Source organism: Protopterus annectens, chromosome 9.part0 (genome assembly GCF_019279795.1).
Source record: "Protopterus annectens isolate FY-2018-M chromosome 9.part0, PAN1.0, whole genome shotgun sequence".
Classification (NCBI taxonomy): Eukaryota; Metazoa; Chordata; order Ceratodontiformes; family Protopteridae; genus Protopterus; species Protopterus annectens.
The window spans coordinates 238,427,729-238,441,100 of record NC_056743.1 but is presented as its reverse complement, the minus strand read 5'-3'; the positions used below and the strand labels follow the sequence as shown (position 1 = coordinate 238,441,100).

General features: G+C 35.8%; 1 protein-coding gene across 4 annotated transcripts in view; it reads left to right on the top strand.

The window, feature by feature from the left end:
* The window catches only part of DENND2B (DENN domain containing 2B), a 1,438,653-nt gene that overhangs the window by 1,159,366 nt on the left and 265,915 nt on the right, over positions 1-13,372 (top strand). For all 4 annotated transcript variants that reach the window (XM_044082814.1, XM_044082812.1, XM_044082813.1 and 1 more), the window contains 2 exons: positions 5-189; positions 11,111-11,220. In XM_044082814.1, coding sequence (XP_043938749.1) covers positions 5-189; positions 11,111-11,220 — 295 coding nt within the window. The remainder of the gene's footprint in view (positions 1-4; positions 190-11,110; positions 11,221-13,372) is intronic.

The following is a 13,372-nucleotide window of genomic DNA, read 5'->3' as shown; positions in this document are numbered from 1 at the left end:
ACAGCCCATACCCAGCGTCTTGTACATATCCAGTCCATGCTTAAGAAGGCTGCAAGTTATCGAACGCTGGAACTAGAACTGATTGAGTGGCAAGAACGGGAACTGTTTGAGTACTTTGTTGTTGTATCTTTGAAGAAGAAACCTGGCAAAAACACGTACATCCCCGAAGTTTCTTACCAGTTTCCCAAGGTAAACTAAGTAGCCGTTTGCATACTGTAAGAAAGTTTGAGAACACAATTTTCTTTTTGTTTTATTTTACATTTACATTTTTTGTCACTTCCTTGTCTTTGTATATTGTCTACCATTTGGGAACACTACTGTTTGTCCTGTCACAGTTTGTAATTCTCGAAGTGTTGTGCATGCATTAGTGAATTTTTTTATTTTGCTGATGTCTCATTATGCCAAGTGGTACTCTGACACAGGTGATCTCTGAAGTATCAGAGCTCAGAGAAAAAAAAATGACTTTCATTTTTTTTTAAATTGTGTAAACGTTTTTCTCTGACTTTGTGCAGCCTTAGATGTGTTATATTTGGAGATCAAGAATTTAAAGGCAGAGCCCCCATATTGGCTCATATAAGGGGGCTACCCCCTACAGAACTGATAATTTGATACTATTTTCTAGTGTTTTGCAATAAAATACTTTTCTTAGAAATGTGGTCTTCTTTAGTTATATTTTGTATCTTTCACTAGGGATCCATGAAACTTCACTGTAGATTACATTTCCTTGACGTGGTAGGATAGATGTTATTAATGACGTCTGCATCACTATGTCCAATAGATCCATGATACAAAAACAAAGCATGCTGTGCTCAGCTGTAACTGCTGAAAGTAAAATGCACACAATGAAAACACCTTATTGTGTATTTTACTAAAAGTGAATGCATTTGTGAAAACAAAAAACTGTAGTTTTCTATGGGGCAGAAGCCTGCCCACAACATTACTGTTACTGTTGTTCCCTTCGCAGTGCATTATTTAATATAATCATCGTGTTAGTTATTGAAGCTTAAGAGATAGTGACATACTCTAGTACAGCAACCTTGAAATACTTTAATGAGCAGCAAGGCTTAAATAACAGAAAGTCAAGACAGAAAGTAACACAGAAAAACACAGAGATGTAAATATACAGGCAGTGAAGAAATGACTGTATACAAGCTCTATATATTTTATGGATAGAGTAATTTTTTATGAGTGAACTTCACTTCTCACAACTTTGCAGTGTCCACCAACTCATTCAATAGCATATACACTGTTGGAGTACTAATGAGCAAAGTATTTTTTATGTAAAAGAATGTCTACATGTATAAGGATGCATATGAACACTTTTTTTATATAAAAATAAAACTTTGTTTTGTCACTTTAAATATGATGTTTAAGTGTTACACTTAAAGGTTTTATGGAATAGGACCTTTCTGACACAGTAAAAATGGCCACTTTAACAAAACAAAAATACTTTTATCTAAAGGGAACTGTGGGCTGAAAGGTGTGATTTGCATAGTTAAGTTTTCAACATGCCCTTGTTTTTGCATTGGGAAAACAGAGAGGATTTTCCACCAGAGAATTTATGAATATTCCTATGATATACTCAAGGGCAATGATACCAATTACCTAACATTATATTATTCATTAAAAGCGTTTACTTTACTTCAGGTCAGACTTGTCAGATTTATTGGTATGTAGTTATCTGGGTCCATAAATGGCCCATCCTCATGTAGAGGAATGACCACTGCAGTTTTTCATTAGCATGGCATGAAGCCTATCTTGAAGATGTGGTTAAATAGGGATGCTATTTGTCTTGGCAGGTCATGTTCCATGCTATATAAGATATTATTGGAGGGCCAATTGATGAATTAGTCTTGGTTTTGGAGTGCACATTAAGGAACTGGTCCCTAGTGATAGTGGGGATGGGTATATTTGATGATATTTCCTGAGGGGTGGCTAGGGGTTGAGAGTGGGGTAAAAACTGGTGCTTAATTAATCAACCATGAGACTGGCTATATCTTCTGGCTCAGTGTAGGTGGCTCTATTTACAAATAGTTCTTCACATTGTTGTGTAATTCCTTTAAGGTTGTGGACATAGTTACAGAAAGCCTTATGACTGTCCTTGGTCTGACAGCTTATTTTTTAATTTTTTTTAAATTTGGCTTTGGTAAACTTTATTGAGCCTCTTGAGTTGTTCATTTAGATTTAAATTTTTTTTTATCCTGCCGGGCACTGCACTTTATAATTTTTTAGATGCTCACCATTCATTCCAGTATCACAGGCCCCACATGTGCTGGGCAGTCTCCCTTTCACCCAATATTTTCCACAACTGTTAAAGGTTGCTTAAATATGTTATCTACCAGGCAACAGCTGGTATCTCCAACAACTTTATGCTGGTTCCCAGTCATTCTAAATTTGCAAAATTGCTTCATTTATACCTCTTAAATTTCTTGATCCCTTTATGCCTCAGATGCTAAATAATATTTATATTTTTATTTTTGTTGATTTTTTTGAATAATTGATAGCCTTTGTAATAGACCTCCTTTTATTAAAGTTGCTTAGTCTGGACAGGTAGGAGCAGTATATTGCACCAAGTTGTAATTTCATAGCCATCTCCTGACAGTTTACTTCTAGAAGGCATAATTCTTCCTACTGAATCTATAAAACCCTGATATTTTAAATTTAGAAACATGAGAAGGATGGTGAAATCTCCAATAGTAAAGTAAAGTTGGTCCAACTGCCTAGAAGAAGATATAAGACAAGCATTACTCATCATTATAGCAGGTACTCTCATTATATAAAAATTGTGTTGTCCTTTCACTGGGTATTCTGCCAGATATGAAAATTGACAAAAAGTATAAGAATGAAAGAAAATCCTTACTTTATGCCTTTCAGTGCCATAATATATTTAGGGCCAGCTAAGCAATTAATAAGTATGCATGCTATTGTTTCTTCTTAAGAAGTACACAACCATCAAAACATGTTTCCAGAAAGTCATATAATGCTAACAGAATCATATGGAACAGATTCAGTGTGCTCTTCCCACATCTGCTGATGTTTTGGCAGTCAAGATGACTGGGATGCTTTAAGGAAGTAACACCTCACCCCCGTTAGGAGTATCCCCACGGTCTTAACTGGTGTAGCATTAGTTTCAGTAATATAAAAGCATATATTTAGATCTTCCAAAAATAGTGAGCATTTCACCCAGCTTTCAGTATACTGCAACCACAAGGTAACAAATGGGCATTAATCAGAAAATATTAGTTTATGCAGGTGGCAGGCCAAGGCTGCTGTTACCTGGAAAAAAAACTTTAGCTTTTGTATTCAGTGTGTGTCTTTTTTTTCCTTTTTAATACAGATTTTTTAAGTTCAAGTACTTGTACTTTAGTAGAAGAATCTTCTAGTGTCTTATAAGACTGGCATCTTGACCATTATTGTATGATCACTGTCTTAAATTCTTAGGCGAGAGGTCATCTCAGCCATTCTTCATAAATCAGAACATAGTAAATGAAGTACTTAATATTCGCAGTTAACTGTATCTGTGTGCAGAATAATTACCAATAACTAATACCAGTACTTACCAATGTCAGTGTACCTGCATGCAGAATAATAACTAATATTCAAACCAGACATAAAAAATGCAGAATGTATAATATAACCATAGTTATTCCTGCTTGTCAGCATACTGACAGTAATAAACAGTGCAGAAATTGATACAATGGGAACACATCCAGGAGTGGAATGAAGCAAATCCTTTTTCCTAATATATAACTCTGTAGGATGAAACAGTGTGCCTACTGCCAGTATTAGCCATAAGTATCATTTTACTGTTTGAAATGGCCAGGTGCCAGCTTTCTCAATTTTTATTATAAAAATGTATTTAAAGTAGAAATACTCATTAACCTCATTGTTTATTTTGTGATGCATATGTCTACAGAACCCCTCCCCCTGTATTTTATAATGTTTTGTCTTACTGCCTCAACTGTGACTCATATCAATTAGCTATTCTTGTATGGTTTTAACCTCTTAAACTCTGTACATTCGCTATCATCAAATAGTGCACTTTAACAGACATATGCTAACGATTATTAATAAAAACTGTAAATTATGTCACATAAGAATGAGCCTTTCGTTGTCAAGCTCCATTGGATGAACACTGACATTGTGACATAGATGGTGATAGCCCCACATGTGGCCCAGAATACTTGTGTTTGATTAGTAGTATGGGTATTAGTAAATTAGACTGCAGAGAACAGAGTAGCCAGCTCTGTTTTACCTTCTACTGCCTAAGGACCATCTGGGGAAGGACCTCAGTTGTACACTTCCCTTCCTGAGGGCATGATTTGGGGGAGGGGAGGCTGTCAATGAGTGCATTTCACTATCCCTGAATATCACAAGTAGCATAATCTACACCATACCTATTGACCTCTTACAGCAAGTTACTTGGACAAAGCCATAAATAATGGGGGGACAAAGGACAAAAAATAGGGACACTTTTTAAATATTGCTCTTGTAAGCATAGAAAGTTGATAGAATAACAGATTTTGCATTAGCATGAATAGAATGAATTAGAATTTTCTGACTTCAAGCCTCATTGGTCTGCCAGAAAACCACAATTCTATGAGAAACAGACCAAAAATGTGAGGCAAAAATCTAGACATTCTGTGAAAATCTGTACAGTTGAGAGGTATGATCTACACAGGCCTTGACAGAGAAGCCATTACACCTAGCCTGCTGACCATAAGCAAGATAAATGCATATGAATAACATCAAAACCAGCTGTGGACAAAGGCCTACCATCATTAGACCACCAGCCTGTATTGTGCAGGGCCTGGACAAAAGATGAGGTTACTGAAAGATGTTCCTTCATTGAAAGGGGCAAAGCCCCTGCTTTGGTGATTTCTGGTAATAATTCCACTACAAACTTTCCCAAAATCATGCTATTACATTCAGTTTACACTTTCTTCATTATTTACAGTAACGCACTAACCAGCAGGAAGAATCCAATGAATATATACAAAATAAAAACATAACTGCATTAATGTGAGTCCTGAACTCATTGCCAGCATTGAGTGTGGCTTTATAACTAAGCTTAGTGACTTTATAACTGTAATTTAAAAAGTACAGAAATAAATCTTACTATACGTGTACTGTTACAGCTACAAAGAAGTTAATGTTGTGTACCCCGCTACAAATATCTTTTTCCCAGACCCCTTACTTAAATATGATAAAAATAAAGAAAAGCAGCAATAAAGTCATATCCCCCACTTCAAGACCACACTGAAATATACCACATGCAATTTAAAAGCAGTATTAGCAAATGAAAAGCAGAACAATTGCTTAAGTTGCCACAGATACCAAGGTAAACTACAACTATTTCTTCAGCTATGTTCGAAAATTAAGGAATCATGTCCAACAATCCACTGAACTCACCCATTAGAATATCACATACACTGATACTAAGAATATAGCCAATATATTAACAAAGTTAGTGTTAACTTTACCTGATGTACTGACATTGTTACCGCCACTATCCCAGAAGATTTAGTTTCCCCTGAAATCACTCTGGAACAATTTGTAGAATCCATGTCAAAGGCTAATAATATTACTTCCAGGGGACCAGAAAACATACCAGATCACTTTCTCATCAGTGCCACATTTGCATTCTCTGAACTGCTACATAAATTATTCAACCTCAGCTTGCCTACAGGGTTTGTGCCTGATGCCTAGAGAATAGCTACTGTGACTTCCCTATCCAAGGGTGTCTCCTTTGCAGAATCCGGTAATTATAGGTCCATATATGCAATGCCATGGAGCATATCATAGCAAGACTCATGTATCAGACATACACAACTTAACTGAAATAGATCCCATACAGTTTAGTTTTTTGAAGGGCAGATCCTGCTTTCTGAATTTAGTAAGCTTCTTTGAAAAGGATACAGAGGATATAAGCAGTGGTTACCTGGACAAGGCATTTAAAACTATTCTCTGTGCTGGAATTACTGGAAAAAATCCACAAACTTAATTTAAACCCCTATGTTGTTCACTGGAATGAAAATTATCTGTCTAACAGATCCCAGGTTGTGAAACTTTATGGTACACTCTCTGTATGTAAACTTATAAAGAATGGTGTACCACAAGGATCAGTGTTAAGCCTTCTCCTTTTGGCATTTATTTTGCAGACTTACAAGCCAATATCTCAGAAGTGTGGTTGACCAAGTGTGTTGATGACTGAAGCTCGGGTACTCTTATCTGATTTTAAACAGCTCCAACAAGGGTTTGAATGTGCACAAGAATGGTGTATATATAAAAATATAAAAAGTACAGCATGTTAGCATTCAGCATAAAAGCTGCTGCCTTTAAACAGAGGAGGTCATAAGAGACCTGGGTAGTTATTTGGACAGCTCTCTCTCATTCAGTCATCATGTTTCCACCACAGTCAAGAAATCATTCTATGTAGCCCAGTTAATTACCAAAGGAGTATCCTCAAAAGCCAAAGCAGTTATCCTAACCATGCATTCTTCCCATCTCAGACTCATCACTGACTACTGCATCCTTTTTGTATGTACAACTCCAAGCATATCAATCAGCTGGAAAGGCTCCAAAGATTTCTAACCAAGAAAATGGAAGGTTTTATATCCTTCAACTATCTCAGTCACCTACCAGTTTATCTGAGGTGATCTGTGCCTAGCTTTTCGATCCATGAGATATCCATTCCTATTTCTTTGTAAAACAACTGCTTCTACAAACACCCACAATAATCAGTCCTAATCCTACACCAAAATATAAGCAAGACTAGTTGGCAGGATAGGTACATAACACTGTGTATTCCCAGCCTATGGAGATGGAATATGTTGTTACTGCAAGGTCAAACAAGTACTACTTTGGCTACCTCTATGACTAGTCTTGATTACTGTGTGGGCACACAGAAATGTATACCAGATTTATCATGTAAGGTCCTGCTCAATTTGTGAGATACAGAATATTAACTGTTTGACAAGGATGTCAAAAACTTTTAAGTTTGTCTACTTAATCGTGCATATAGCTAGGAGTGTTATGTTCCCCATTATCACTTGCCTAATGTTTCCTTATGTTGTTTTTATGGCCAGTTTTGAGATTGGGTCTACATATTGCAGTGTAGTTAACCTACTGCAAAGTCTTTTTATTGAATTAAGTGCAGTTTATTTACATGACAAGTATATCATACTCACAGTTCTGTTTAGGGCACTTATAGTTCACAGTTATTCCAATTCTCTCAGAAACTAGCCAGTCAGTGTAGGTCCTTTATTTGTTGATGCTGCTCAGAAAAAGCTGCTGTGATCTCCTTAACTTAGACTACTGGTAAATCCACAGGTAGACTTTTAAGGAAATCCACAGTTTCTGGTATTCCATAGATAAGCTGGTACTCAACAGATAGATCCAGAACTTAAGGTACTCCACAGGTAAATAGACAGCATATACAGATTATGGTAACCCCCAAGAGCCTCAAATTTTAATTTGGAAAATCCCTCATAAAGACAGGTAAATGTCTTTGTTTAGGTTGCATGTCTTCTTTTTTATAGCATTTCTGCAAATGTTTTACTTTTGTCATGCCAATGGTAGATTGTATACCCTAGGCATCAACTGGTTTTCAGTCTGTGGGCACCCCCATACACAAGTTTGCTTTTTTTTTTCAGGACCATGCCTAAATACATGTTCTCTTGGATTCACCTTTCTGATTTTTTAAATTTATTTATTGTTTAATAAAGCAACATTTATTTGAGTGTATTTTAAATTCTTAGTTTTGAACATTTTTCTCATGAGAAAAAAAACTCAGTAGTAACAGAATTACAAATGTAAAACATTTCAGTCATAAAAGACCACTAATATTACTGTCACTATAATCTGCAGATGTCTGTACTTATCCATTACAGCCACATTATTGTTTGCATGCACTTCATATATCTTGTTGTTATAACTTGCTTTACACAAATGCACACTAGTCCTTCAAAACCAATCCACAGACTGGTTAACTTGATTGTACATCCGATTTCTGATTATGGTAAAGTGTTAATAATAACCATAATAATGTACATCAAGTTTGTCACACACAAAAACACAGTAGACACTGCACAGTATTCTGGCTTACTTCACACAGATATGTACTAGTACCACAAAAACAGGATAATGACTGTTTGAAATGAGTAGATTAAAAGAGAGTTAGTTATTTTCATCTATAGGCAGTCCACCACCACCCAAAGAGAGTTAGTTATTTTCATCTATAGGCAGTCCACCACCACCCAACAGTTATAACCTTTTGTTAACTAAGAACATCTTAGACATCTAACTGTGATAAAATAGTTTCCACAATAATGTATTTCATTTCATGCAACATGTTGTAGCCATATAACAGTATTACAGACAAACTTATCAGAGTAGAGACTGTTAGCAGATGACAAGAGGGTAAACTACTTACATCCACAAATAGACACTATAACCACCCAGCAGACTCTGTAAACCTCAAACATCTGATTGTGATAAAATAATGGGCATGGTAAGGTATTCCAACTTTGTTTCACATAAACACACAGATGCCATTGTAGTGTATCCCAGCTTACTTTACACACATGCACACTAGCCTATAAAGCCAGATTGATTTCTAAAATGCACAGATGACAAGAGAGTAAGTTACTTAAATCCATTAACAGCCTGTGTCCCAGAATTTATAGCTACTGTGTCAACAAAGTACAACTCATGTCTGATTGTGATACAAAGTAATAATCATAGTAATGTATTTCAAGTTTGTTTCACATATACTCACATAGCCACAGTAAAGTATTCTGACCTGTTCCACAAATCTATTATTACTCCAACAAAGTTAGAGTAATAACTAAGTGACTAGACAGAGTCCGCATACACTACTCCATTTTACACAAATGCACAGATTGCTTGCCAGACAGCTCAGCATATGCTTAATCTGCAAAACCATACACTGCCAGTAATCTGTGGTAAAGATTAAAACAGCATACTGCATGTTACCACAACTGATGCCGTTTTGTATATAAATGATCCATTCACCATTTGATATTCATTGGCTTTCTGATCCTTGCCATCCAAATCAGGTAGGAAAAAAGTAAATAGATCAGTGGGCCTTTCTTGAGCTTAGGGACCAATTAGAATAACAAGACTTATTGGAGGAGTCACAGGTGGAGCAGGATGAGGTAAATGGAAATAAGAATATGGGATTCTGCTATCAGTATCCATCATCTGAAGAAGACCAGCAACCAGGGAGAGAATAGAATGTTTCAGCAGTGCATTAAGACATAGACAGCTTTACATACACTCCAGTACTTCTAAACGATGTGCGTGTGTGTGTGTGTGTGTGTGTGTGTGTGTGTGTGTGTGTGTGTGTGTGTGTGTGTGTGTGTGTGTGTGTGTGTGTGCGCGTGTGTGTGTGTGTGTGTGTGTGTGTGTGTGTGTGTGTGTGTGTGTGTGTGTGTGTGCATGCATGTGCACAAATTTAATATGAATGTTTGTACTGAAAATGTGCTAGGAGTTTTCTCCGTCTACCACGTGGTTGCAATCACAACAGAACTGAGTGGGTATGGTGTTTTATTTTCTTTAAAGCATGCTTTGATGGAAATGATTCACGGTAGTTTAGTTCAGACTCTGTGTGTGTATGCGTAACAGTGGGGTATGCATATTTTATACACCTGGTACATTCACCAGTGATCTGTAACAAAAATACATGCTCAGATCTTACAAATTACTAGCTTTATCATTTTCAGTGATTATTTAATGCAGTGCCACTAGCTTCATTGTTTTTATAAGGCTAACATTATCCTTTTTAATGATTATTTAATAGAATATTGACAGAGTATAAACTGACATTTTTCTGATGGTTTATGTCTCATTGTAAAATTGCAAAATATGATTTGGATATCTGTAAAACCACAATTCTAAGTGAAATGTAAAGTAACTTCTTGTGCCAGGAAAGTTGCTTTTTTCTGTTGAAACAATGAATTTTGATTTTTTTTTAAATGTGCATTTAAGGGGGGGTGTCAGTAATTTTTAAAATGCACTGAACATTGTCCTCTGTGTGACTTAAGCAGTGGTGTGCAGTCCTCACAATGCTGGTCATTTCAGGTGATAGTTTGTGTACCTCTCCTTCCTTCTGTTTGCTGCCCAGACCAAAATATCAGTTTACATGGATTACAAGGATTATACCTCCTCCACATCATTGTGGGTTGGAGGGCTGCATTCCTGGACTAAGTCTTCCTGAATTGCTGTCTGCAAGATGTACCAGTATTCCATGGATGCTTCTTTATGATCACCCTAACTTATGCATCTGTCTTGAATAGCCCTCATCCCTTTACCCTTCAGTATGTGCTTCATACAGTGCATTACTACATAATAAAATATTTATTCCTCATACAGTAGTTTCAATTTATGAAAGACTCCATATAAACAGTTAATAATTTTTTATGTATTAAAACTGTTTATACTAAGAGTGTCACAAAGCCTACATTAAAATTCATTCTATTACCTTGATTAAGTAGATACACAATGTTTTTTATTTAAAGTGATGGGGGCCTTTTTTGACATTACTGTGTTTTGCTAAAGAAAGAATATGACAGAATATGATGTTTAAAATAAATGTAATATGTTTTTACTAATAAATTACATGCAGACACTTGTATTGCACTCCATACATTTTAGTCTCTTTAGTGATAACTTTGAATAAATACTATACCTACAAAGATGCAAGACAGTCCAATATGCAGTAGATCTTGGTATTTCTATATTTCAATAACAAAAAGCATTTCAGAAGTTTGTTGTGGCAATATTTGCATCTACACAGTTTCTGTAGTTCAGCTCTTCCAAGAGCAAAAGTGATGTAATCCTTGTTTGGCAAAGACGCCTACATTATAAACAAATATAGTGTGTGCTGATAGCTACACTTCCTTTTGTCTTGTATGTTCAGAAATGACAAGTTTTACACTATCATTCAATGAAATACTATTGTGTGGGGGATCTTTGTTTTTAGACTGCACAGAGCTAAGAAAGGTTACTCTGACTAGTTTATTTATACAGGATAATGACTCTTAAGATTGAAGTGCAATGCCTTAATTTCTGTTTCTTCCAACTATAGCTAGAAAGGCTGACAAAGCAAGTACGAGAAGCTGAGGAGCGCCTTAAAGCAATCCCCCAATTCTGCTTCCCAGATGCCAAGGACTGGGCACCAGTATCTGACTATACCAGGTAATTTTCTGTCCTTTGTTAGAGATTCAAAAGTGGAGCAAAACATTTTCTACAACTTAACATTGTAGGTCATTCAAATTTCACCAGATAATTTTCTTATAGAAATATGTTATGAAAGGTCTTAATATCACATATATCTTGACATGTCAATATCATTGTTATTAAGTGCATCCAGAGGCTATGCATTATGCGATGGGAGATGAGAAGTCTTCAAGTTGAATAAAGTGGGCTACATTTGAAACATTAGTCTGCTACACCTATAAGAGAGCTAATGAGCCTTAATGTCATTTGCAGAAGTTAATAAAGGAAGGGATCACATTGAAGTAATACGTGAAGTAACACCTTTCATCTATTTATGGTAAAACTGTTATTTATAATTAAGTAATCCATCTGCCCCTCCTCTTGATGTAGCTGTTTTAGCTAGACCACTTAATTTATTTCAACCTTTCTCTCTTCTCTCTCTTTATATACATATATATATATCTATATATATATATATATATATATATATATATATATGGATTCCTATCACTTCACTGAAAGACCATTTCACTGACACCCATTTCACTGAGACCAAATCACCTAAAGTTCATTTTACTGAAAGTTAATTTCACCTAAAACTCATTTCACTGACAAGTAGTACTCTAAGGCAAGTCAAATGTATATGTCCTTTTCTCCACTGTAGTGCGATCCTGGTGTTAGTATATATAGTTGGTTTTCTGTTGTCTGGTTTTGTTTTGCATTATTTGGTAAAACTCAACTAGTTCGGGGGGCTATGCCACCCCCCCAACTATATACACTAACACCAGGATCACACTACAGTGGAGAAAAGGACATATACCTTTGACTTGCCTTAGAGTACTACTTGTCAGTGAAATGAGTTTTAGGTGAAATGGTCTTTCAGTGAAGTGATATGAATCCATATATATATATATATATATATATATATATATATATGTGTGTGTGTGTGTGTGTGTGTGTGTGTGTGTGTACTCTACAAACATAACTTCATCTTCTAAACACTGATACTAAAGAAGGCAACATTTTTAAGGTGAATGATGAGTAGACTGCACTGCAAAAAAAATCAATGTTATGATTAAAGATGAACCAGAAGTAATGGTAGAAATGTTAAAGTTATGTTCTAAAAAGACAATCTTTAAACATGGAGACCTAATACTAATGAGGTAAGTACCGGTAAAACATCTAGGCTGGGACTGGTTCATAGGTAATTAAAAAGTAAGATCATGTAAGAAAAAGCAAAGTGTTAATATGCATGCTGTGATGATAGGAGATACTGCCAGCCATGCCAGGAGAAGTAGGGCAGTGGATGTGTAACATATGCCAACATAGCTCTTTGGAATTTTGTAAAGAATCATATGTCATTTGTATATCAAACTGATTTGTATAGATGTTTGTGTTGGAAAATGTATCTGTGACGTTTGCTTGTGTTAAAATGTAACAACAGTATATCCTACTGGAAAGCAAAGAAATGTACATGTATTATTGTAACTGAATTAAATGTATATGTTTCAACAGAGGATACTGGCAGAGTAGAGATTAATCACAATCCAACTGCAGCAAACTTTACAGAACATCTGAAATTAAATTACTTTATGGGTTAAACCATAAAGATGGTATCCCACAGTTTTGAAGGGAGCTAGAGAGACAGTGTCTGTGCTACAGAATATGTTAAAGCTCCTGTAGGAAGAATGGAATGGTTTTAGGGTTTTATGACTTTCAGGAGATCTGAGCAAAGATCTATCTGTGTGTATGATAACACATAGGTGCTAAAATCCTGTCAGCTTCTAGTGCTGGTGATAGCATGAGAAACAGAGTCAGATGAGTAGCTGTTTGTGATGTCATTCTGTAAGCCAAAAATAATATTTAGATATTAGTAGCAGTTTGGTCTCAGCATTCTGCATTTTGTCTTAGATCTGACAACAAAGACCACTCATCCAAATCAGCTTACCTCACTCTATTCAGTAAGTAGGAACAGTAATTGTTTTAGTCAGTCAGGAATAGATAGTGAGACTAGCTAAATGCTGTTTTTTTCTACAACTGTGTGAAACTTTCTATCACTGTTATTTTTAATATTCCCTGTGGCTGAAACTCTGGTGATTACTGTAAATAGATATTTAGTATTCTCATGTTC